General features: G+C 36.6%; 3 protein-coding genes across 3 annotated transcripts; 2 read left to right on the top strand and 1 right to left on the bottom strand.

The window, feature by feature from the left end:
• Positions 1 to 98: 98 nt before the first annotated feature.
• LOC135688556 (UDP-glucose 6-dehydrogenase) lies at positions 99 to 9352 on the bottom strand. Its single transcript, XM_065205463.2, has 13 exons — positions 9043 to 9352; positions 8124 to 8225; positions 7853 to 7888; positions 7485 to 7600; positions 7011 to 7059; positions 6667 to 6742; positions 5169 to 5290; positions 4175 to 4322; positions 3319 to 3544; positions 2478 to 2573; positions 2287 to 2327; positions 1739 to 1830; positions 99 to 644 (listed from the first exon to the last, which is right to left on the bottom strand). The coding sequence occupies exons 1-13, from the start codon at positions 9202 to 9204 to the stop codon at positions 471 to 473; spliced, it is 1440 nt and encodes a 479-aa protein (XP_065061535.2). The 5' UTR covers positions 9205 to 9352; the 3' UTR covers positions 99 to 470.
• A 50-nt stretch (positions 9353 to 9402) lies between these two features.
• LOC135688572 (uncharacterized) lies at positions 9403 to 17605 on the top strand. Its single transcript, XM_065205484.2, has 7 exons — positions 9403 to 9553; positions 11896 to 12132; positions 12710 to 12775; positions 12991 to 13076; positions 13817 to 13934; positions 14221 to 14279; positions 16153 to 17605. The coding sequence occupies exons 2-7, from the start codon at positions 11920 to 11922 to the stop codon at positions 16256 to 16258; spliced, it is 648 nt and encodes a 215-aa protein (XP_065061556.2). The 5' UTR covers positions 9403 to 9553; positions 11896 to 11919; the 3' UTR covers positions 16259 to 17605.
• A 149-nt stretch (positions 17606 to 17754) lies between these two features.
• Positions 17755 to 27014, top strand: LOC135688554 (hyaluronidase-1). Its single transcript, XM_089114218.1, has 7 exons — positions 17755 to 18903; positions 20149 to 20514; positions 21231 to 21470; positions 21972 to 22136; positions 23114 to 23270; positions 24853 to 25084; positions 25717 to 27014. The coding sequence occupies exons 1-7, from the start codon at positions 18568 to 18570 to the stop codon at positions 26114 to 26116; spliced, it is 1896 nt and encodes a 631-aa protein (XP_088970344.1). The 5' UTR covers positions 17755 to 18567; the 3' UTR covers positions 26117 to 27014.
• The last annotated feature ends 811 nt before the right edge of the window (positions 27015 to 27825 follow it).

A 27825-nucleotide genomic window follows, 5' to 3' on the forward strand; every position in this document is an offset into this window, starting at 1 on the left:
ACAATTAAAACTTGCTGGCTTACAGTTTTGCACAAAATTATATTTGCAAAAATATTTGGTTCACTTTTTATAGTGTTTTCATACCCTATTATTTTCTTTTGATAAAAAAGAAATCTTTAGTGCAAACTATTATTGTTTAGTTGCTAATTAAATACCAAGTACATCCCTAAAATGCACTTGAAACTCAGATTCTGTTAAAAAGCGCCTTGGTCCCTGGATTATACAGACCTTTTTTATGTTTCTACACTAAGAGGTACACAGAAATTGAAATTATTTAAATATCCCAACCGCAATGATATCAATATTATATATCTAATACAAGTTTTCATTCTATCATAAAAATATTGAAGGATAAAATATGATTCTTTGCCACAGTTTTCGAGGCTACTTTGTACATTAGGAAATATGGTTACTTTGCCTAAATTCAGTAAAATGTTAAAATTTTAAAATGACGATGCTAATAAATTTCTTTAAGAAACAAATGACTGTTCTATTGGCATAGGGTCACCATTTTCCAGCACTTTGCCTATAGCCTCGACTTGAAATCCAATGTCAGTCAAAGACTTGTGATCCAGAATGAGGCGCCCATCGAACGCAAAAGCAGGCTTCAACATGCTTTGGTACACGCGAGTGTAATCTAGGGTCTGAATAAAATGGCAGTTTTAGTGTGGAAAGTGGCAAAGTTAATTTAGAAAGGTTGTCTTCGGAAGTTGGTGGCTGCCTAGGGCTAAAAACGTAGAGTTAACATCATCCGACAGAGTATTATACAGAAAAACCTTCTACAATCAATGGGGAAATTTCATCAATGAATATATCCCAACAATGGATATCAACAGCGAACATCTCCCAACAGCGCACATCTCCCAACAGCGGACATCCCCAACAGCGGACATCCCCAACAGCGGACATCCCTAACATTGGACATCCCCAACAGCGGACATCCCCAACAGCGGACATCCCCAACAGCGGACACCTCCTAACAATGGCCACCATCTACCCATGAACACCATTCAACAATGCCAGCCCCCAGACAACCGTTATATTCAAACATAAGATTTATAAATAATCAATAAAGTTGTGCGTGTTTCGATTCTACTGTTCTATTCTCTTTTTAACCGTTTCTCCTTCTATTCTGTTTTACCTGATGAAGAGTTATGATCGAAGCGCTGTTCCAAATACTAATTTATTGCACAAAGTCGTTATTTTACTGTATCATAAGATTTATAGTCATCAAAGCTTTTGACCAAATGACCCTCAAACATTCTAAACCCCCAGTAAGGGACAGTAGCTCTGGCTCTAATTGTCCCCGCTATATTGAGGTTTCCCTGTAGAAGCTTGTATTGAACTCTTAAGGACGTAAGGACGCACATATAGTCTATTGTAGTTCACAGTTTGTGTATTTTCTATATAGTTTTTGCACCTTACTGTTTGTTTGAGGTGATGGTCAAGGTGTTTATATCAATTTCTGAACTCCCGATGTTATCAAAGTTTTACTGAAAATCAAGTTGTTATCAAAGCTTCGATCATTGATTGGTCATTGATTCGAGCATTTTAGCTGTCTTATCATTAAAATAATGCGAAGCTTTCTAAATAACATGCCTATATGTTACTCTTAACTTTGCACTACTTTGCCAATATGATCCTGCGCAGTTCAAAACAGACCAATAAGATTTTACGTAAGAAATACATTTTCTTCGTCGAAAACAATACATTAGAAAAGGAATTAAGTTGAACAAACCTTGAATTCGTCCCATTCAGTGCAAATCACAAGTGCATGACTCTTCTCCACTGCTTCATAAGGACTTTGAAAAACTTTTACCAGCCTCTTTACTACAAATAGACAGACGTATAGATCTTCAAAACAGGTTAGAAAATTAAACAAAAGGCTCCTTTATCTAAAACAAGCTAATACATAGTTATCAGGACCCTCCTACCCACACCTTAGACTCCTCCAATGCACTACCTTAGGGTAATCTGTAAAACGATACTACACAGATGATACACAAACATCGATTCACTAGGAATAAAGGAGTGTATTTATCAAATGGTATAGCGAGTCTGTGTTATACGTAAGAAAGGGCCTATGGTAAGACGTGACACTATTCTTTAGCATACAGCAGGAAAGCATACATAGTCTTTGCGCAAGAAAATTGATCCTTTGGCAGAAAGCAAATGATTTGAAGGGTCATATAAAGTTTTCGGGCTCGCTTAGAAGGAGAAAAGAAGAAAAATTGTAATAAAGCCAGGTCGGGCATGGAAATCATATTTATGAAGGATTAGATATACCTCGTTCAGGGTCCATACCAAGACTGGGATCAGTCAGTTCCCTGTAACAAAACAAATAAAAGCACTTTAGCAAACGCATTCAGACAGAAAAACAATTTCGCGATTTAATTGCTCATAAAAATTGAAAACACTTTATACTCTTCCATATACAAACTCCAGGAATTCAGAAACCAATTAATAAGGATACTCACAGAAATATTTGTGACTTTGAAACTTTAGGATCATATATGGCCACTTGAGCTCCTTCTTCTATAAGGTACTTGCAGATGAAAATGCTCGGCGACTCTCTGTTGCACGAAAAAACGGTATACATAGAAACAAGAAGCGACAAGGTGAGTAATTATAATTTCAAGCAAAAGGAGGTGAATAATTATCCTATATTTTCAAAACATTGAACATCTATGACATGACTTAAACAAATTACTATTTTCCGTTGTGTACTGATGGTCGCATTAAGCGTCAAACTCGGAGAAGCAGCTTAGAAACGTCCTGTTCTGTACATCAGTAGCGTATGATATATCACCGCAACAGTCTGACAGAATTTATAAGCTCCTTGTGTGGATATCCTGCCCATAGAACTGAAGATTTGCTTCACGAAACATTTTCATTGTCACTGATCACCAATACTTTAGTCATATCCATATCAATAGATTTAATTCGGTTTGCCAGCTTGGATTTTCCAGTGTGGCTGGACACATCAAACTTTAGCTTTCCCAGGTTGGTTTTTACCACAATTTAGAGTTGTAGTAGCCCCAACTCAAGTCCAGGCTAGTGTTGCTGGTATTGGTGCTTTTCAGTAAGATTGGTAGAAAAATTGAATTCTAGGATATTTCTTAGATTCACATGTTTACGTTGATGTAGATGGCCTAAAGTTCTTATTCCTTTTAATTTTCTGTTCTCCTTATATTGAAAGCACCTCTCTTTCAATATTGTTCTCGAGCATTGGTTTCAAAGGGTATGAACTATTCTCTGAGCAAGTCTGCTCTTTAGTATGAATTCACATAACGCTTGCAACAAACTTAAACCACTAACCTAGTATCCCCTGTGTCCTTTTTGAATGCAAAGCCAAGAAGTCCAATCTTCTTATCCGTAACGGTATTGAACAGGCAGTTAATGATTCTATTTGCAAAGCGTCTTCTTTGGTATTCATTCATGGTAATAACCTGATGCCAGTATGCAGCAACCTCTGGCAGATTCAGTGCCTCGCAAAGATAAACGAGATTCAGGACATCTTTCTGGAAACAACTGCCACCGAAGCCTGTTAGTCAAGAACAGAAAATCAGTAAACATCACTCATATTTCCTCAGCAAGACGTATATCACTTAGATCTCTAGCGTAGGCTGTCTAGAATCAGAATTGCTCGACAACTGAGGGTCCAATGTACTCCGGAATCAGAACTGATAAAATAACTGCTCATACTAAGGTAAACATTGGGAGTAAACAACTATTAAAGATATCACATCGAATATATCTTTACATATCTATAAGTTTTGATTCAAGTAGAGGCAAACTGCCTACAGATTCGTATGTGAAATTTTGCCTGCTAATACATATGTCTCAGAGATCTATTTAATAGGCTTAAGCCAGATCATTCCAATCTTATCTTGAATTACAAATGTACACAAGCCACGCCGGAAGATAACAGAGATGTTCTACAATACAAAATTCGTACAGCGCAAAAAGCGGTCTAAAGATAATGAAACCAATTTACATTTGAAAATATTTTTTTCCTGTGAAAGCCATTCGGGGTAAGAATTTTCTTCTCTAGACAAAAAACTTAATGTGCAATTTGGTGTGACACACCAATTCTTGTAAAATCGTGATTGCCGATACATTGTCTAGCCATCGCATGTTTAAAGGGAAGTTAAGTACACAGTCCTTTACTGACCTACACTCGCTTGCAGGAATTTGCTTCCTATTCTTGTATCCATGCCAACGGCATGTGCAACCTCGGTTACATCAGCACCTGTAGCCTCACAAACCGCACTCATTGCGTTTATACTGGATATTCTTTGCGCAAGAAATGCATTTGCTGCCTAAAAAGGGATAAAGGCTGCTTAATGAAAGATTGATTATTGCACTATTCGTCGAAATCAAAAGAATGCGAGAACAGAGGTAACATAAAAGCATGCAATCCTTATAGTAATTGCATTGATTAACCCATGGCATATAAAGCATATATTGATTACACTTTGTTGTATAGAAAAGGACGGTTCTAAGTTGCAACTCGGAGTTACACGCTTAACAAGATCATTGGGTAACTGTTAAACTACTCTTCCTGCCGACATTTATAACAGTTCAGTTTGATCTCCCTTGTAAGAGTACCAATGCTCGTAGTTCTTTGTCAGAGAGCCTTAAATTAGTGATAAGTTTACAGGTGCTTTAAATCAATTACGGACATTTAGATAGTAGGACCATATTTGGATGTCAGCTAGAAATATATTCAGAATATCTGTAATATATACATAGAAACATTAAAAAAGGACAAGTATCGTGACAACTATTTTGATATACAATATTGGAGATCTCAAGCAGTGCACTTCCATGACATAAGCTATAGGAAAGGGTTCGGGGCAGCTCGGATATGTTATTTGAAACTATTCGGGAATTGTACATAAAAATTAGAAATTTTTGCGAGTGAAATTGAAAGGAAAAAATTTGCAAAAACCAATACATAAAAAATCGAAATTGCAAAAAAAAACAGATATTTTCGCTTCACTCTTCAAGCCAGGCAAAGGCAATTTCCATATGTTTTCAACCAAAAGGCTGTAGGAAAAAGAGATAGAGAGATATCCCTTCAAATTAGCCCGTTTTTACAATCTAAAAAAATCGTAGCATGGATTTGAGTTCATGTTTATCATAATAAAAAGTTGAACGCTTACCAGCTTCGATAATTCTGATGACCAAGTGTTCATTTTCACAATCTTTTCTGCTGGAACCCAATGTTGATAGATCGATGCCAAGGAATCGATGGCAGCAAGACCCTCTTTCGTTTGTTCTCCGCCTATAAATGAATAGATATACTAGATTGTGTGCGGTACAATATAATGCTATAACGTAACGGGCTATGCTCAAAACGTCGTTATTTATTTACAAAATGTTTCCTGGTACAATTTACCTACATTGATCGTTATATAAATGAGTAGCACATTTAGCCTATTCATAAATAACAAAACTAAAATTTTACACTATATATAGCTGCAAATAAACAGCTTTACGTATGATTCAAAAATTGTATAGTACTATATTTTAAAAGAAGTGATGTATGGATGATGATATCTTATTATCTTATCATCTGATGCAATGTAACAGAAAAGGTAAAGTGTTTGTAGCATGCTTCGTGGTAGAAATCAAACAACGGTTGAAAGCAAATAAGAGTCAAGGGGATAGATCTTGTTCTCAATATTTCATTTCAGCAGGTAGATAAATCCAAGATGTATTAGTTTTTGACAACAGGATCTAGCCTATATTTTGGAATGGCTTTCAGGTCAGACGTACAACAACAAAATATGAGGTTAGATGAAGAACGATAGTGCAGTCTTTATCCTACGATACAATGAATTCATCTTGATAGACTTGTATAAGCGACAGTATGTTCTAAGGTAGGCGGGCATTCCCATTTTTTTGTCTCTTACGTGCCAAAAAATTGTGTGTTCCTACATTTTTTAACTACAGGGACAACCAGAGCAGAATGACTAAGGGAAATCAGCTCCGTACAAGTTTCGAAATATTCTTAAAACCATACAATCGACCTTATTGCTTTTGGCGTTTAGCATGCCATGCCCCTTAAACATTTAAACTTTCCACACAACCAGTCCTTCACAGTCCTTAGTTGTCTAGCTAGGTTTCTAGATTTGTGTCAGATCTAAAGCCTTAATAAGCAGCTTTGCATGAACGCTCCGGCCATCCGGCCTTTAATCCAGTGTTTGTCTATGACCATCAAGTTTTTTCGCGGAGAGAGTTTGTGCATAAGCTTATCACAGTCTCTGCGGTACACAGACATCCGTTCTACTTTCGTTTTTATCCTCTCAGATTTGTTTCTATAACCAGTCATACCTGCTGCACATGTGGCATATGTGGAATCTAGCCCCCAGAAGCGCCAACACAACTCGATGTATTCTAAACAAAAGTTGCAAACAAAGTTCTGTCTTTCGCATATTTTATGTCAGCTACAAAAAACCGGCACCATGTTAAAACAAAGAAAATGCTTTCTGGGACACATTTATATCGTATGAGTGGCTTACAATGATCGCCAATCGCATTTTTGTTGCATCTGTTAGAAGAGAAAGAGTCGATTCTATCTCACACAATCGATCGCATCTGTCGGACTGGACTGTTGTATAAGGGGTGCCTATATACGTCCATGATATCAGTACTTACCAATAAGAACTCTGTCCGGATACAAAAGATCTTTGATGGCTGTGCCCTCTGCTAGAAACTCAGGGTTAGAAAGTACCTATATAAAGAGAGGAATACGTACTATAAACTAAATTTTAGGCCAAGTTCATATCTAATTGTGTTACCATGCACTGATAGTATAAATGAAACCACAAAATTGGCATCTTAATAGCGTTTTCTAGAGTCCAATTAGCTACATAGTTTAAATATATTATTGAATCACTTATAAAAGAAATGTTAGACACTTTTAAAGTGAGTGCAAGGCTTTTGAGAGCAGGATTGAGAGCTAAACTAGGATTAAAAAAGTCTATTCTATCACAACATACCTGGATTGACAATCCATTCTTTTGGTTTGCAGACACAATACGACTTATACTAAGAAGAAAAAAATTTCTTTGGATGACAAATATATACTTTGATAGCATTAGACAGCTACAATAGTATGATTTGTTAATAAAACCAGGTGTAAAAAAGGTTAGAGGAGGCTAGACTATGATTAACTAGTAGAGCTGAAAAGTTGTGGTTTACGTAAGTTTCATTGTGATTTATGTAAGTTAAAGTGTTATTCATAGTTCTCAGTGTTGTTCAGTGTTATTCACATTCAAGTGTTATTCACAGCATACATAGATGGAGAGGAAATGGTTGATCTTGAACATCCAATGTCTATTTCCATTTAAATAACTTATACATATGCCAACCCAGTTGTATTATCACATATTTAAGTGTATGTTGATCTTCTGCAGAATTTAAAGAACTTCTGATAGACCTTATAGGTAACAAAAACATATGTAAACAATTACCTTTCTGCAGCCTTAACAGGCACAGTGCTTTTCTCAACAACTATCTTTTTTCCCTTTGCAACTCTTGCAATGTTCCTTGAAGCAGCTTCAATATACTTTAAATCAGGAGCTCTTCCCTAAATAAAGATAGAAAACATTGCATGAATGAAATGTGGTATCAGTGAGTCTAGCAAATGGTTACCTCAATGAGACATAGCTATCACATCAAAACTAGAAAATTTATGATTATTGTAGAGTTTAAACATGGTGAGCATTGAGCTGGTTGTTTTGACAGGAAACTTTGGCCTCTTTACTACAGAGGATTTAAAGTACTACAGAGGCCCCTTTTCTAAAGATAGAGAAATTCATTTAGGTAAGTTAAGAGTTACCTTCCCCAGTCCAAATGTTTTTGTTGGTGTATTTACCTGCAAAAATAAACATCAAAAAGATTTTATACTAATTAAAGTAGCCATTGAAGAAAAATTCTGTGATTTCAAATATAGGAAATTTGTTTAATACTACGGTTTTGGAATTCTATGAACAATTATGGTTTTCATGCACTGATTGCAGGTATTGCTACAGCAATTCGTGAAAAACTAAACTTTCATGATAAAGAAACAGTGTTAGCTATCAAGAAGTCAAACAAATATATTTACTTACAGAAATAAATATTAAATCAGCTTCCATGATTGCTCCATCTATGTCTGTTGTGAAGAACAAATTGCGTCCTCTGGTCTCTTTGACCAAAGTAAACAGATCTGGCTATTAAGGAGATAAAGATTAAAGATTTATTAGCACAGGTGCAGGCATCTCACATGAAAAACAATACATATAACAATGGTTATGTTCAATCTTTAAACGCTAATTTTATGTTTACTGTTAGCAAGATAGGTGGAGGGATATGTCTTTCTGCCATTTGTATGAAAGCCATAGTAGTTGTTGTTAAGGAATATGAGTGTATTTAAGTTAGACAACTTACATTTGGGAGGAGGAAATTTTGAATGAATCTGGTTTGCCTGAATACCGGGAGAGAAATAACCGAATACTTGTTTTAACTTTTACTTTTAACCATGCGCCATTCATTTTATAATGTACAATCCATCATCAACAGCTTGTGTAGATCTTTCTTACTACCAATATAGGTACTAGGGAAGGCCAAAAACAAGTGTAGAGGATAACTAAACATTGAATTTATCATGTATCAAGCTTTTAAAGAGCAAAAGTGCTTTGATATCATTCCTATCAAATTATGTTTCATTATGTTTCATAAAAAGCTAAAAAATTCTCAGCCCAACGGGGAACTTCAATCCAAAAACATACCTGCTTTTTTGACTTTTAGATATGAATTTTTTATTCCTGCTTTAAAAGAATCGTTCTTTCAAAATTTTAACTAACTTTTCTGAGCAACTGTATCAAATTATTATTTTCTTTAGTATATAGCACAATTAATCGATGATTATTAATATATGTACGTAACTGGCTTTTGATAACGTCAACTTTTTTTTATCAATAAATTGGATTTGTCGAGTATACTTCTTTCTTAGACACGATCAAACAATAACCATTAGAAACAACTTACTTCATATATTGGCAACTCATCTGAATTCCAAGCGTCGATTCTTTCTTGGCTTAGATCAACAACAGTCACTTTTATATTGGGACATTTTTTAGCGATAACACAACACGTGGGTCCACCTACATACCCAGCGCCGATACACGCAATTTTCTTGATTCCCTCCATCTTCCAAACTCTACCTTTCGAGTAACAAATCTGATCCTTTCTCTTTGATTGGCATTCCTAGTTTACTGGTCATGTTACCACTGCAACTGAACAAAGAACAACCATTCATGACCTGTTGCTGTTCAAATTTTCTTAACCTGCTCCATTGTAAACATAACCACTAATCAAAGAGCCATCTTCAATTTCCCTCTTATTCACATCCGCCTCGTTCCAGCATAAAGAAATGTTGTCGATTGTTGTTTTGTGTAGCGGATGTAAAAACGTGTCAAATCACATGAAGTCTTTCTTCAACAAAACGTAAATAGTGAAGGGACGTCTTGAAATTCATTTTTCTTGAATATTGACAAAGGTAATATTTAAAACTATTTATACTATTATGTGGTCTGATGTATACAGCTAGGTACTGCTTTTTATTAGGTTGCTGCAAGTTAGCGCTAACTATAGCTAGAGTTCTTTTCACTTGCAGGTCAAATCAAGAAAATCTCGTTTTTCTAAATATAAAAGCAAAGGCGATTATATTTTGTGCTTGCGTATTATTTTCATACCAGTGGCAGCTTGTATCCAAAAACCCAAGCTACTTCCAGCATAGCTAAAATAGTTTCAACTGAGGTTCATAGATCTAAAGCCTTTAACCCCATGCTACACTGCCAAAATGCTATTAATCACAAGTCACAGCAGTTGCTTGCATTGCATCTATGTGTTGTAAAAATCCATCATGTTTTCCAGCCAGGCTGCTTGATTCAAACTTAAAGTATAAAGACTTTTGACTGAGATTTTGCCAGTTTGCTAAGTATGGCCAATTTTGACAAGATCTCAGGTGCGCCAAGGCAGTGGTGGAAATTCATTTTTCAAGTGGGGGGAGGGGCCATGCCCACAAAAGCAAGCAAATTTGCTGACAAATGACATAATTTTAATGACAAAAAAGACAATTGACCAAAACCTGGGGGAGCGGTCACCCCCTACACCCCACCAATTTCTGCCACTGTGCAAGGGTGCGCTGCAAGTGCAGGTGGCAAAAACTATCCAAAACTACCAGGTGCACAAGCACTATCAACTTTAAAAGTATACAATTTAGTAGATCTAGTTTTTAGGTGCACCCTTAGAGCATTTTAGGTGCACAAACAACCTGCTATATATACTATAAGTGACCCAGTCTGCAGAGTCCATGGTAGAATCCATGGAGATATCCGGTGTGGACTTCATAATTTACTTGGCTTACTGGCGTATAATGAAGAACAAATAATGTGTTTTGGTATAAAGGTGGATGGGTTTGCAGCCTGTGTTTGGGCCAACGTATGACTTAGAAACCAGTGAAAAGGATGCTTAATAGTTATGCATTGTATCATGCAACATTGAAATTTAGACTTTTTGGCCCAGCTTAATAATTTATTGGCCAATTTCCGGCATGAGTTCTACATGGATTCCACCCTGGTGCAGAGTATGGCAGTTCTGGATGAGGTATCAGCATGCAATACTAATTAGTGCCACATTTTCCATATGCAAACCTCTCTTTATTCTTCTGGTGTGCAAATATATGTTTAGCTAAAAGCCCTAAAGTAAATTTGGTGTGCAATCAGAAATATTTGGCATGCTTCACTATCTTGACCTGCCTGCATCTGCCATACTCTGCAGACTGGGAGGTGATGGAGTCGGGGGAGCTGGGGGTGCTAGCCCTCTCACTTTTTCAGAACTTTCTTATTTCCATTTCAGAGCTTCAAAACTCAGGCTGACAGGTTTTCTATTTATTTGTATTTTTTTCATTTTGAATATCAGCCACCCCCCCCCCCCCTGCATACTTTGATATTTGAATCTGATAATTCTCTAATATATAAAAGTGCATTCTGGAGCAAAAACACATTGGTGAGACGCAATGCCTTGTGAATTTAGCTCCACTCTTATTTCATTCAGTTTTCATATACAGTTTTGGTTTATAAAACTCTATTTCAGCAGAATTACTAAAAACAGTGGCTGACACCTGGTGTTGATGAGGGGGGCTGATTCTCCCCAAAAAGTTTGAAAGATAATGTACATATGAAAGCAATAGGCTTGTCCCCCAAATATTTGACCAAGTGTCTGCCACTGCTACAAAGAAAGATAGGTGTTCACATTACTTTTAATGCATTGCAATTCTGCTAACATTTCATCCCAAAAGGATCATTGATATACTTCACATATTTCATGCTTTACAGCTTTCGAAGTGCTTTCGGGTCTATTTACCAGTTTGCAAAGTGTGACAGTTCTTGACTAGATCCCACATACGAATAGACATTTTAGGCTTGTTTTCTACATTAAAACATCCTTTTGCCAATTATTTTATCTTTTACATGCAAACAGAAGTTTTCTAGACCAGTGCTTGTCAGTTCAGTGTGCAATTTCAAATTTTGGCACGCAGCACTTTAGTGACCTCAAACATGTAGCTGTTGTACTCTGCAGACTGACCAATTCCAAAAATGTCAGACAGACAAAGTCACCATATTACATCAGACAGAGTTACCATAGGTACTAGAAACAAAGAAAAACAGGGGGAAGGACCTTTTGTATTGCAGAGGGCATACAGAGATTTCAAACTCTGGTAAATAGGGACCCCAGACCAACAATTTTTTGAAGCCGAAGCGTAGATCAAATTGAAGAGAAATGCATTTTGATTCCATGTAGGGTTGCCTGGTAATTATTTTATTGTCTTATTTTTAGGTGTAACATGAAAAGGTTCTCCAAATGACTGTTCCTATGACTGGCAAACTAGCAACACTTGATGATTTCATAAAAGGAAAAACTAAGTTATTTGGTTCGTCTGATAAAAGTGCAAAAGGTTCTTCAGCTGTCCATATTGAGACAGAGTCAGCTGATGATCCAGAAAAAGAAATGAAAACATTCTGGTTCTCAAATAGCCAAGAAGATGGCAAAGAGAATTCATGGTTACCTGGCCTTGTAAGTAGTATTTCAGTTAAGTATTGATGTTAGTGCAGTATTTCTTGAGAGTTTAAGAAAAAACAAATTTATTTTCAGATATCTGGTAGGTAGAGGTACTTTTTCTCTGGGGGTTGACAAGGGGGTAATGATTTTGTTAGATTTTAGTACTTAAGTCACCGGATTCTTAGTAGAATGCATCTCTAAAAAAGTCAGATTGTTATGTCTCTAAATGTGATGTCAGGATCGAGAAATATTTCTTTCACGTTCAGTTTTGAAGATCAATTATGTTATCTCTTACTTTTATTTGCCAAGCATGTTCTCCTAGACAAATCAGAGATGCCCCTTATGTTTCTTTGGAGTTCTTTGTAGTTCAAAGTTTTTTCAAAGTTCCCATATTGCAGCATTTTTTTTCAATTCTTACAGTCAATTTAATGAATTTCCTATTTCTTGTGTTACTTTGTTAGTCACTAAAATCTTATCATAAGCTTTTAGGTAATTCAATTCGTTTTTATTTTGTTTGCTTATTTGAATGATTATCAGAATAAATGTTTCAAAATTACCATTAATGGATGTGTGTCTTATCTTGTTTGAACAGTCTAAGAAGCAAAGAATTGTTGGGTTTTTCACATTGCTTGTGATGGGGATATTTTGTTTTGGCATGGTAAGCAGTATTTGATATGAAATTTTGTAATTCAAAATTCACTGTGCATTTCCTCAGTAAAACTTTTTCTGTGTGTCAAAACGTTTTTTCCAAGAAGTGAGATGGAATGGACTGGATCTAAATGCTTTTTTCCTTATTTTGCTACTGCTGATTTTTGTCCTTGATTCATTTATGTACCAGTGCTAGCTTAATTTGATAGGAATTTCTTTAACCAGGCAGGTTTGCTTATGCCGTTTATGGTTCTGAAAGCAAGAAAGTTTGTTTTGATGTACACAATGGGAAGCTTTTTCACAATAGGAAGGTAATTTTTCTATTATTCTTTCTAATGTTTCCGATCACAATAAAAGATGCTGTAGTTTTATTACATCAATACCACAATAATTGGATCAAAGGTCTTGAATAGATCCTCATCTTGAATAGGCCCTTCTCCCCCAATTAAAGAAGCTCACAAATAAATAGCAAGTGCTCAATAAAGCCCGCCTCTTGAATACCATAAAGCTCTATTCCTCTCCTTTCCAAGCAAAAATTTAAAATAAGCCCCCCTCTGAAATAAGCCATTATAATCTTGTTTTTTACAAGTATGTATTGATGTAAAGTTGTTTTAAGTAATTATTTAAAAATTTTGATATGGACTTGCACAGAAAAATGAAAATTTTTGAATTTTTAGACTTATATACTATGATTCTGGGCTCTAATTTGGCCATTTGAATAGCACAATAAGGAATGATAAATTTTTTTAAACCACCAAATCCTGAAATACTCAAAACCACCACTGGACATACAAATATGTTTTTTAGATATGACTAAGAAACTAATAAAGAAATTGCAAATTCTGTAGCTGAATGTTTATTGTTAACATATGTCTGTGTTCTAAATAGAGTTTTGTATCTTCATCTTCTGGTATCATGTTTGCTTAGGACTAGGCTAAAAGGCCTTTTGGTTGCCCTCTTATCTTGCCAATTTTATTCCCCTGTCTTAGGCCTGTTTTTATCAAATTGCTAAATCCCATTAGTTTTCACCCTATTTATGTGTCTTTTTTAGTTTTTCAGTACTGTGGGGTCCTGTGGCCCACATGAAACACTTGTGCTCATACACCAGATTACCATTCACCCTGGCATACTTTGGGACAATGTTTGCAACTCTTTATTCAGCTCTTCTTGTAAGTATTTTTCTTCAAATCATTTAATGACCATTTAGATACTGATTATCATTTTCGTAGCTATTTGGTATTTTGTTCTTAGACAAAACACATAATATTTTAGATATATTCACAGTCAAATTGAATCTGAGAGCCATGCACACTAGTGAGAAATATATTACCAAGTATATGAATTATAGTTTAAAATACAAATAATTGTTTTGGGTTTTCTCTTGGTTTATTGTGATGTTTGTCAGTTCGTTCTAAATGGGTGCAGTTTCATCAATTTTATGAATTTTCATTTTAGTTGAAAAAGACGCTGCTGACATTAATATTTGCCACCCTACAGATTGTTGCCTTGGCCTGGTAATTATCACTTCATTTAACCCTAAAGCTTTTTATTTCTTTTTAAAGACTGTGCTAAAGTTTTACTTTGCAGTGAATTTGCCGCTAGGATTCTGTGCTAGATTCTAATACCTTATTACACGAAAATAGGGCAGTACATTAATTGAACGTGAATTGAAAAATTTCGCGTTAATCAAAACCCTGTTAGTTTCATATCCGCGTAAATTTCTCATCCGCTATTAAATCTCTAGCGATGAAAAAACGTTCGTTAATTTCATCCCATTTCAATTTTTTATGTAACGTTTCAAAACTACAGAAAATAGCCAGATGTTTGATTAGGCTATATCTAGAATATATTGTTATATCTGAAAAATGAGGATAATAGAAAGCATCCCAAACGGAAGGGCCGGGATCTGTTCGCGTTAATTTGTGATCGCATTAAGTTGTTCCGCGTTACTTGGTGTTCCGGGTTACTTGGTGTTCCTCGTTACTTTCATGTAACAAGGAGTTTTGTAGAGGTAATCCTTTCTTCGAGCCTACATTAAAAATCTTCAGGGCCTATTTATTCCAATGTCAACTTATTGACAATTCACTGTGATGGGCTTTTATTTAAATCATGGCCTCTCCAGCTAGTTAGCGCTAGCGATAGCTAGCATTTGCACACAAAATTTCACAAATGGGGTAACCCTTTAAGCTGGCCCAACGTCAATTAATCGTATGGAAGATGGCTATAAATTGCATTATGAAGCTAACTGTTGAAAATGAAGCTACCCAAAGAGAGGAGTTGTCCTGGCAGCTAGGGCAACCTCGCTTCTTATTATAGCCCTAGAGGTAGGGTTATCCAGGCTTGCTTGTGAAAGCGGATAGTGAAAACATAAAGAAATGCACTTGGACTCAGTGGCGCAGAAAGGGGGGGGGCAGGGGGGCAATTTGCCCCAGGGCCTCGGCCTGAAAGGGGCCCCCAAATTATTCTGAAAATTTTTTCTAAAATGCCTTCTTTTGAGAAATTCAAAATGCATTTAAAGATATATTTGTTAATATCGAAAATGATGGCAGTAATTTTATTGGGTCCGTACACTGAGTCTTGTTTGAATTTAAGGCCTATCAGCTTTATTTATTGAGTCTGGGGCCCCGAGAAAAGCTGAATAAACCTTACATCACATATTTTACGGATTCATTTTTTAAGCTGAGTTTTCCTGAGTTCGCAAAATCGTACTTATAGGGGGAAGGGAGCCCTGATAAAAAATTAGGTAACCCATATAATCTTGTTTTAATCTATGGCCCGTTCAAGTGAGTTATGTTTGCATTTAGAATCGTTGCATAAAGCTATATTATATTTTTGGGGCCCCTTTCAACAAACTAGCATTAATAAAGAACCGCTTACGTTTAAAAATGACTCAAGACAGACTATCAAGCCTCGTGACTCTTTCGATCGAGCACGAACTAGCAAGACAAATTGATTAAGACATATCATTGATCAATTTGCAACTGAAAAAGCAAACGTGCGCAAACGTTTGGAAAAAATGGGCGTTTCCCATTTTATAAAGGGCGTTGTCTCGAAAAAATTTTGTATCCGACTCTAGGGCCCCAACCGGGACCTAGCCCCAGGGCCCAGGCCGCCTTTCGGCGGCCCTGCTTGGACTGAGCCTTACTGAGGAAATCCCTTATACAAAAGTAGTCTCTGCAAAAGGGCTACCCATACACCTTATAAACAGGCCCTTAGCTAATACTCAGTGTATATATTGCCTAAGGAATTTTGTTATGAACTGGCTGAATAGAGAAATTTCTATTGTATTTGGTCGACAAAGTGTCCTTTTCAGCGATATTGTATGGCCCAAGTAAATGTGACATTCACGAACTTTGGCCAAAACGGTAAATTTTTGTCTTCTTTTAGGTACGTTTTCAGTTATGTTCCTGGAGGCACAACTGGCATGAAATTCTTTTCAAAGCTGTGTGCGCAAATGTGTGCAAAGACAATATCAAAAACACTTCCTGTATAAAAATTGAAATGGACAGCCTTAATAGTACAATGTAGAATTTCTCTGCATAAGCTAACAAATGGTTTCCTGATAGATCATGTCAGCTTATTTAGAAACGTTTAATATTGCATTGAAGAGACAATATGTAGTATATATTTCTCAAAATAGGTTTAGGGCTAGGATTCACCAATTGTCATGCAGTGCAGCTACCTATCTATTTTCAGACACGTACCCACATTTTGCAATAAAGTACATGCCTACAGTGGCGGCTCCAGCCTGGGATGAGTGGGGGGGGGGACAAAAGGTGTGTCAGGGACCACACATTTTTAAACCACGCCTTTTTCCCTGTTTGAAACATTTTCTTCTGGAGGAAACACCTTTTGTCTCCCAAAGAAATGTCATTTAAATGCGACAATCTAAATAACATACATAGGTTTGCACGAATCTCAAGGACCAACTTTCCCCCCGCCCCCGCCCCCGCCCCCATGGCTCCGTCACTGCATGCCTACAATGGAAAATAGTGGAATAAACTGTTGCAAAATGCCAAAACGCATCTAACCTTCAGCGTAAATAAAATACGTTTACTCGAAAGCCCAAGCGCTCTAACGGGTAGAAGGCATTTGACAACGAACCCTTCCCCCCTTCATGCTAGGAAATTAGTGATTGTCTAGTTCAGTAGATTCTGGCCAGATATTAATTAAAATTCAACGGAGTATACTATTGATCTAAAAAAGCCTCGGCTGTTCTGTGTTGTTATGTAACACCATAATGATTCACTGTTTAGTTGATATTCTGAAAAACATTCACCTTCTATAAGCAGAAATCTAATGCGCTCATCCTCTTTGGGAAACAATAGATTTAACAGGATTCTGTCTACATAATTGGCATTGCAATTTTCAATTGAAGGTCGTGGGACAGCACGTTCGTTACGTTTTAAGTACCTTTAAACAAACATTGCAATTCTATTGTAAATTTACACGAATCAAAGAGATTCTGTCTTATATTTTCTTCCATGATTCTCGTTCGTGATAGTACTGTAGTGTTATGTAATTAATAATTGTGTTGTTTGTTTTAAAACTTATTCTTGATACAGGTAAGGGCAGAATTATTTTATTCGGGTAGCGAAATATTTCTAATGGCGCGTGCTGTTTGAGACAGACTATAGAAGTTGAACTAATGTAACTGCTCTGGGGGTATTTGCAACTTTTCGCTCCTCGAGATATCATTCCCCGTATTGTTGTAGAGTAGTTTTTGGTAGCCGTCTAGCCGAAGACATGCATGCTAACCTTGTGAAAAATTATTTGTTTGTAATACATTGTTGAAAATCGTCTATTAGTTTATTTAGCTAAAATGCAAGAAAAAACTTTTCACGAATAGCGTTTCTGGATGTTGTTACCTACAATGACTCCATTGAACAGCATTTTAATTCTGCTTTCTAATAAAAAATTTAGTTCCAACGACAAAAATGTACGAATGAAATAACAAATGTTTGACAAAAAAACATGTTTGTGCATAGTTTGTGCAAAACCATCACAACATGATTTTGATAGTAATTTGATAATTTGTGGGTATTCAGTGGCCAAGCTCCCTGGACGAAATGAAGCGTAAAGAGTTACACCGGCAAAGACTTCTCGGATCATTAGGTCAACAAATACGGCTTGAATGTCATCTAACTCTCGTATTTTATTTTTAGTGATAAAGTCTGCAGGTAGTAAAGGGAGTTACCAAATTCCACTTAAACAAAATTTTTCTTTATATTTGCAGTTTATTCTAAAATTTCCGGATAGAAAATTTGAATGTTGAAAATGTTTTTCACAGACAGGAAAATACTGAGTTACCAAAATGCAGCTGACATGCAAAACCTAACGGTATTGTCAAATCACAAAGGAAAAACTGGCAGAATTCAAGTAAATCAAACTTAGCTCGATGAGTTTTTGAGCAATTTTTTCTGCAAGTTCAACTGACAACCCATTTGAGAGACTTTTTAAAGAAACGTTTTTAGGCGGGTGTTAGTTCAAACAAGCTAAGTTCGTCGCGAATTCCTTGACCTGCAAAACTGGCTTGGGGTCAACAAACGAGCAAGAGCCTTCCAGAAATACAACTCCCAAAAGTGTTGAAAAAGGCCTTTCGATCAATCCAGAAGTGATGCAGTCAACTTGTAGAAAGCCCCTTCAGAAATATGACAACTTCTATGTTTAATTTTGTCACGTGACTATTCGCTACTTTTCAAGTGCGCAAGCTACTTCCCTACAGAGTACATTTATAGGCATGATGTGAGCGGAGATGGCGTACTGCAAACAAAAACTCACAACCAGTATCCACATCTCAAAATGGCCATTCTATACTGGCAGTGTATCTTACTAACCGCCTTTGCAACGATAATCACAAAAAGTTTTGGCCTGAAACTTCATGAAGATATCTTTTGTACCTGTACGAAACAACCGTATCCTCACAGACCATTTACTGCTATTTGGAACTCACCAACTGGAGGTTGCAATGCTAATTTCTCCGTACCAATCAACCTAAAGAACTGGGACATACTTGCGGACCCGTTACAGCATTGGGACAGTCGATTTGTGACAGTTTTTTATGGTGCACAGCTTGGTCTATATCCTTATTTCAAAACCGAAGACGGAAGCGACTCTTTTAACCAGGGGCTTCCACAGGTGAATTTGATTACATGCTTCGTTGATTTCACTGTTGGTAGCCATGCTTGGGTTTGTTATTAATTTGTAGACTCACTGGCTACATTATCGAAGACTGATTTTGATTAAATTCTTTTCACTTTCTTCAAGTAATGACAGCTCATCCTCCTGCATGCACTATCATTCTTTTGATCTAACACCGTTATTTCAGTGGCTATTATTGGTTAATAGATACTTTTTATCATCCTCTTTGAGCAAGCTTTCTAGCTGTCGTGTTGTATTTTTGTCCCGCCTTGTTAATAGTAAGCAGAAAACTTTTGCCTATTTGCGCCTGCAGTTACCTGTCAATATCGTAGATAAACACAACCTCCTAAGAAATCAAAGAACCTAAACATATACAGATTTTGTTTCTTTGGTAAAGCAAGTTTTTGTAAAATATTTCAGTCTGACCAATTTTACGGTTTTATTTTAAAGTACAAATATCCCTGAACCATTTTTGGCAACAAGATATCAACATTGCAAGTTATGACTGACTACTTTCGTCAACAAAAATAACGATCTAAATAGGAGCCTGTTGTAGGAACATTTAATGTAATTCAAGTATGCACCTTTACGACAAGACCCCAAAACAGCCCGACTCTGAAAAGGCTAGGTTTCTTTTCGCGTGGATTCACTGCATCAGGTAGTCAATTCCTTCAAGCAAGGTTGTCTTTGAGCATCGATGTTGTTTGTCTTGATGTCCAGTGAACAACAAATGGAGCCAAGACTACGCTTATCACTTTCTTCGTCAACAAAAAGACAGCCGCAAATTGTGCTTTTGTATCATTAGTATTTAGACTCTATTTTACGAAACCTACAAAGGCTTGCACATTTTATGAGTCTTTGATTTTAATAAGCTCGTTCCAAAAACCAGTAAAGCATTTTTCTGAATGTTGCTTTTCTCAGAGATTAACTGTCAAATATAAAGGAGCTATTTTATTATATTCCAAAAGCAGTTATATCAAGTAAATGTTTGTCAGATTTTTATCAGGAATGGAAGCATTAATCCAATGACTGTAATTTCTACTACGAAATCAATTGAGTTAGAAAACACCTTCGGTTTTTAGAATCATGAGATTCGTAAGAAGAATCCTCATTTTCATATCAACAATTTCATTCAAACTTGTTTATTTTACATATTGAAAGGTTTTAATTGGTTTTGCATTGAAACATTAAACGATCTATGTAAAAAACAGCTAAGAACCAAAGAGGATTTTCATATTGTAGCTTGTGAATATCAAAGAACACCTGGAACAAGCGAAAATGGACATAATGTCTCGAATACCTGATCCGAATTATAACGGCCTAGCTGTGATTGATTGGGAGCCTTGGCGCCCACTGTGGGATCGCAATTGGAATTCCAAAGAGATATACAAAGTGAAATCGATTGAGCTGGTGAGAAAACGACACCCGGATTGGCCTATGTCTGATGTTTTAACAGAGGCCAAGGATGAGTTCGAGACTGCCGGAAGAGCAATGTTCCAAGAAACAATTAGACTAGGAAGAAGGCTACGTCCAAGGGCATTATGGGGCTTTTATGGATTTCCGGATTGTTTTGGGCAATTGAAGTACGATTTTCAATGCACAGAGAAGGTGAGTTTTCGTTTTATGAATTGCATGTGTTATGACCATTGTTAAGTTCTTTTCTATATATCATAAATGATATTCGAGCTCATATGAAAAAACGTCACTTTGTGCTCATGTCAAATAGCCATTTTATTTACAAGGATTCTATTACATGAAAAGTTTTGATGGTAGATCGTCGATTAATATGCTTCGAGTTCATATTTGCTATTTTTGGAACCCGAGAGTGACTTTTTATTACCGTAAACTTGGTTACCAAACCATACCTAGGCTTTTCCTGTAAAACGTCAAAATATTTGAGTGGCAACGAGCCATTACACAATTGAAACAATGTATGTCACAAGATTGTGGCCTTGGACACTGAAGCCTCTTGCACCCCAGACATAATTACTTTTACAAGTAAACTGCACGTATTGCCATTAACAACGTAATCATCAAATGAAACTTACAAAGCCCCTTTTGGCAACGCTTCATCGATGTTAATGCTTGATGCGAGGGTTCTGAAATAAAGATAGAAATCTATGCATATTGGTCACATTTCGTTATGATAGGAATAGCATCCAAGACTGTTGCAGCTATTTGATTTCCACTCCAATGATGTGCTTTTCATTTCAATTTGTTCTATACCTCTCTCACTAGAAATATATTTTGATACAGGTAATGTGCAGATACTTTTTTGTCCATATCGAATATTTAAGCTCAACCTGCTTTTCTTTTCAATCCAGGTGAAAAGAAGCAACGACAAAATAGATTGGCTTTTCAGGGAAAGTACAGCGCTTTTTCCATCAATCTACCTCCTAAAAAGGCATTTGGAAAACCCTGCTTATGTGAAGGGTCGCATACGAGAGTCATTTCGAGTGACGCTGCGCTTGGCACAAAGATATGGCAAGGACGTTATCCCAATCTTTCCATATTTTAGGAGCATCTATATGGATGAGCCTTCAGAGTTCAATTTCCTTGACCAGGTAAGAATATTGAGGATTTAAAAAGGGACCCTGTGACTAGAAGGTAGAGGAAGCTGTTCCCATTCTAAAATACAAGATATTTGAAAATATAGGATATTTGACCACTTTGTTGAAATTGTAGAAAGTGTAATCGTAGAAAGTAGAAAGAGTAACCAGTCAGCCTTTTCAACGTCTTATGTGTCGAACAGCCTTCTGTTTGCAAGACCCGCTCTCTTCTTGACATTGTCCTGAACACGCCAGGTATTCACAGAACATTTTCACTTTTTTGTGCCACATTTGAACATGAACAATGAGACAAATAATTGCCAAAAGAGTAGCTGGCGAAAAGGGTTGTTAGTATGCGGTAGGCTTTGTCGAAGGTTTTCAAAGGCCAACTTGCTCTCCAAAAGATCGGGCCAGTGTTGTGAACGGACCAATGACCGAATCTTATACCACTAAACAATATCCTCTATATCAATGTCTTCGTTTTCATTCCCCTTAAACGCCTAAGTTTCTTTTTAGACCGATTTGTATCATACTATTGGTGTTGCTGCTGAAATGGGAGTATCTGGGGTTGTTGTCTGGGGCAACAGAAATGACGAAAACACCTCTCCAGACGTTTGTCACAGAATCAATTCATACGTCCAAACAACGCTTGGACCCTTCATCAAAGAAACAAGATCAGGGGTAAGGGGCTTCACAGTTAACTGTTTTACACATGATATTGCGGTGTGGTTGAACTGCGTCTCATTCGGCAGAAGGTTTCCTTCATGGTTGAGTCCAACGCATTTATAATCTGACTTCAGACAAACACGAGGATCATAATTCATAATTATAATTATAATTAATTATAATAATTATTGGGAATAGTTTTAAGGGGACTGATGCCCCCTCTCTTTCTTCCGGCCTTGGCTTTCTATAGCCCTTGCCAGTGCAGCTTACGTTTTTCGTACTGTTATGACAGCAGTAACGTGGGCCGATCTAGAAATATGATTTAAAACCTGTTGCACTGAATTTAGTCTGTGTAGCTAGATACTCGAGGGGTGAAGCATATCTGTGACTATCCCTGATTGAAACTCGACAAAATCTGTCTTTTTCCAACTTATCCAAATATTAAGACAGCTTTTTGCATCTATTGCTCGTTATTATATTTTGATGTCGTGTCCAAGAGAACTAAACAAGACCATTAACATCGTGACCAAGAACTGAAAATTTTCTAATGTTTTATTTATCAAATTTTCCCTTAAAACCAATATAGATTTTAATGTAAAGATAAAAAACCCGAAGCTACTGACAGCTGTTTTAACCATTATGATCTTGTCATTAATTGACATATATATAGGTTCTATACAGTAGTGTCCTGCATATAAGGCACAGCGGTTTTAATATCAGGTCTGACTTGTTTCTTATAAAATGAGATAAACTTCAAATCGGGGTAAAATTTCTTATTAGAAAATCATGTCAACTATCGATTAACTATTCAGACAGGACCTCTATGATCATGACACAAAACATATCCTCAAAGTCTGCCAATCAGCGTTGTATATATATATGTTAGTATTTATCAAGCCCTGCAAGGCTCTTTACAAGGATTACATCATATTTGACGTTTATCAGGCTCTTTGATGAACAGCATTGTTAAAGTGCATATTTTTTTGTTTCAGGTTGAAAAATGCTCAAAAGAGAGATGTTTCGGGAGAGGCCACTGCGTGTACAAATCTCACCTGAGTAGCGATCTGAAAAGGTTGTATTATTTCAGACATGATTTAACAGCAAACTGTGCCAAACCGAAGCAGGAAGAACTTTCAAAGCGTGGATCAAGTAAGTATCCTACTGAACAATATTCGCCATACTGTTTCAAGATATTTTTCGGGCTACTTGCATCACAAGAAACCTATGGCCCAGGGGACGAATGTTCAACCGTAAAGTGACTGGGGGAGTTGGCTGAAAAGTTAGAATGTGTTGCAAAAATTGAAGAATTATATTTTGAATGAAGTCTAGAAGATGTTATTTTCACAATTTCTCATTTTTATCAGCAATTATTATACCAACATAAGAGAAGAATTAGAATATACATTTTCTTGTGTCTTGTGGGCTGTGTCTTGCGCGCGTGTACACTTATAACTTCAATGCGTGTATGCTAATACCTTGCACGCGTGTACGCTAATATCTTGTGTACCTTAACGCTTATGTCTTGTACACGTGTACGCTAATACCTTGTATGTGAGTTTGCTTTTTGCACATGACTTGACTTTTGGTAAAGCACGCTTATGTCTTTGAGAGGGAAAGGGGTCGTTTGCATACGATAAAACACCAAAATCTAGCATATTTGATACATGTCTGCGAAACGTTCACTGAAAGTCAGTCTTTGATTGAGTTTTCTAACCGTTCTTCTAGTTCCAAAGCCAAAGGAATCTGCAGGAAAAGCTAGGATGAAAATTTTGGGGAAATTTCTGCATGCACTATCATTCTTTTGATCTAACACTGTTATTTCAATGGCTGTTATTGATTAATAGATACTTTTTATCACCCTCTTTGAGCAAGCTTGTTTCACTCAAGTGTTGTATTTTTGTCCAGCCTTGTTAATAGTAAGCAGAAAACTTTTGCCTATTTGCGCCTGCAGTTACCTGTCAATATCGTATATAAACACTACCTCCTAAGAAATCAAAGAACTCAAACACTTACAAATTTTGTTTCTTTGGTAAAGCAAGTTTTTTATAAACTATTTCAGTCTGACCAATTTTACGGCTTTATTTTAAAGTACAAATGCCCCTGAACCATTTTTGGCAACAAGATATCAACATTGCAAGTTATGACTGACTTCTTTCGTCAACAAAAAACACGATCTAAATAGGAGCCTGTTGTACTCTGAAAATAGGACTCTGATATGTTCAACCGGACGAATGTTCAGGGGACGAATGTTCAACCGTAAAGTGACTGGGGGAGTTGGCTGAAAAGTTAGAATGTGTTGCAAAAATTGAAGAATTATATTTTGAATGAAGTCTAGAAGATGTTATTTTCACAATTTCTCATTTTTATCAGCAATTATTATACCAACATAAGAGAAGAATTAGAATATACATTTTCTTGTGTCTTGTGGGCTGTGTCTTGCGCGCGTGTACACTTATAACTTCAATGCGTGTATGCTAATACCTTGCACGCGTGTACGCTAATATCTTGTGTACCTTAACGCTTATGTCTTGTACACGTGTACGCTAATACCTTGTATGTGAGTTTGCTTTTTGCACATGACTTGACTTTTGGTAAAGCACGCTTATGTCTTTGAGAGGGAAAGGGGTCGTTTGCATACGATAAAACACCAAAATCTAGCATATTTGATACATGTCTGCGAAACGTTCACTGAAAGTCAGTCTTTGATTGAGTTTTCTAACCGTTCTTCTAGTTCCAAAGCCAAAGGAATCTGCAGGAAAAGCTAGGATGAAAATTTTGGGGAAATTTCTGGACATTGGTACAACTCCTCGACAAAAGATCAGTAACGCATCAAAATCAGCGAATAACTTGAATTCAAGCAAGGAAAATGCGCCGTTTGGTATCAGGCCGTCTGATGAAACACTCAATAAGCTGCAAGTTGATCTTGCACAAAACCCAAAAGTCAAGAGTAAAGTCGAAAACAGGTGAGTAACACTAACCTCCTTAAAATGCAACTTCCTCCTTAAGTGATAACCAACCATTCGTTCAGCCGTATGCAAGACAGCTTAAATATGCCATATCTAAGAAGCAGAACATGCAACCAAAAATTATCAAAGATGATTACAAACAATCATTTGCAATGTTTACAATCACTGCGTAAGACAACCATGGCTCAGAAAATAACCATACAAAGATGGATCTTGTTGCAAGCAAGCCTATTGTGGTCAAAAGATGATATGTAATGCAGATATCTTTGGTCTTGTTGGGGAGAAGAGCAAAAGAAAGTATTTTTATGAGTGTGGCAACCCTCCGTCCGGGAGTCATTATATGCATGTTCTTTAACTCCAGGACGGGGGTTGCCTTACACATTTGAATACTTCATTTCGTTCGTCTCCCCCAGCAATTCTCTCGTACGTCTTCTCTTTGGCAGCGTTGTACATTATTTACAGTGACTTTTAATTATCATTTAGCACTCAACAACGCCTGTAGCTGTAGAACGAACATTGGGTGATAGCGGCTTCCTCCATACAGTCAAACAATCTCTAAATTTCTTTTGCGACAAACCAATCATTTGTGGCATTTGAACGGTGATAAGATATTCTTTTTTCCTTTCCAGCACAACAAGAGAATTTAATTCGAGACTGAAATCAGAGGTACCACAACCAAATAAACATTTTACTACAAATTTCATCAAAAGTCACGTGAAGAAATCAAAGTTCTCCAAGATTTCACTTCTGCCTCACATGTACGTTTTGATAATCGGTGTCTCCATCGCAGGGGCGTTCTTATTCTCTCTTATTTTCGTCGCCTTATATTATTACTTGAATATGAATCCAGCCGTCAAGGGCTACAAAATGGGACGAGCACCAAACTTTGACTCAAAACCAGCCAAAGCAAAGAAGAGCGAGAAAGAGCAGACAGAGCCTCAGCCACAAGTACCAGACAACCGTCGAAATCAAAACGAAGAATCTGACATGGAAGTTGACCTGGATTCACTGAAATCTTACGACAGATAATCACTGCTGCATCAGCCATTTAAAAGTAAAATAAAGTCTTTGAAGACTATAACTATTAGCTCTTGATAAACTGCACTGATATTGTGCTAACCAAGGACTACTAGATTAGGAAACAACGGGGCTTCATCATCCCCCCCCCCCCTCCTCCGAGGACACTCTAAAGCATTTCAAGCAGGGCACATTTTAAGGGAAATAAGTTACCCATATCTATTATACCCAGTGTGTGAAAAAAGCTGCAAAACGTCGCTCAATCAAGTATTTTATAGTTCGATACGCTAGTTCTCATTGAGTTGAAAATCCCACGATCTCCACGTTCACGAACCAGTAATATCAGAACGGATTGCAATTACACGTTAGGCAAATAATAGTTCACTTTAAAAGGCATCAAATGCACTTTCTGCTTAAAAAATATCTGCTGCTTTTCCTTGTATTTAGACATATTAGCAGGGGTTATTTGCAATCGTTTTACAATTGTTTTGAAATCGATATGAATGGTATTTATAATGTTGGGTTGTCATGCTACAATTATTCATTAACGTAGAAACTGCCAATATGGGCGAGTTTAGTTTCATACAAAATGCTAGATTTTGAAAGTTTTGATGACTCTGAGTGTTACCAACAAATTTCGAAGGACCTGAAACATTATTCTTGTAAATAAATGTCTTTATCACTCATGTATATATTTTGTACTGCATTCTTTATGTATTTATTTTATAATTGAATTAAATCTTTAACACAATACAATATGCAAAGCATCACTTTCGTGTCTGTCTGTGTTTGTGTTTTTTTAGAATAACAGATAAAAAAAGCAGCCATGATTGAATCACAAAAAATGAAATATGAATATAATCTTAAAATAAGGTTTCAATAATCCAGGAAAATCTTTGTTCTCCGTAACACCTAAGAAGCGTTGAAACGTAACATAAAATGACGACGATTACCTCATTAGCCTCTCGATTTTCTACAGTGCATTCCCAACACTTTTGTTATAAGTCTTGAGGCTATGTCTGCCAAAAGCTTGTAATACCATCTCTCTATTGGGTTCCACTTTGATATGATATTCTATAAAGTACGGAGAGGATTTTGGTTTGCAGAGAAATAATTACTGAAGGAGAAAGCAAGACTAATGGAACTGCCTGACCAAATGTCGTTTATTAGCCACAATCATTGGCAAAAGTACTTGGAACACCCAGCAATTAGAAAAATATAATAGAAGTCGCAGAAAAAAGCGTACTTCCTAATCCACCACGTTGTTTTGTAGTAAACCAACATCGTTCAAAGGCAGAGGGGAATGGTTGAATTTTCCCTTGAAGCTGACGTTAGTGTACCAAGACTTTTGGCAGGCATTGTAGGTAAAGGGTAAGGCTTTCGGAGCAATTGTTGAGAGGGGAAAAGCTAGGCTGCTTGAATTAATGAAAACTTTTCAATTCAATCAAACTACAATTGCAAACCTCTCTATTACATAGGTAGTGTGCAACTGGCTAGCCTGAGTTTACAAGATAAGACTTTATCATTTGAGTAAACTAAAGTTTTTCGTCTGACACTCTTCAGAGTTTCAAACGTCAGAATATAGATCGAAAACTCCCTCTATAAAAAACAGCCTTGTTCCGTCTTGTGTGTTTTCCGTGATGAAGACACTCAAAATTTTGGGCAAAATGTTCTGGTTAAAGGTCGTTCAAATATTTGAGAATGTCTCAGAACATTTCATC

This window comes from Rhopilema esculentum, chromosome 19 (assembly GCF_057945365.1).
Source record: "Rhopilema esculentum isolate cy_ngs chromosome 19, ASM5794536v1, whole genome shotgun sequence".
In the NCBI taxonomy this organism is placed as follows: Eukaryota; Metazoa; Cnidaria; class Scyphozoa; order Rhizostomeae; family Rhizostomatidae; genus Rhopilema; species Rhopilema esculentum.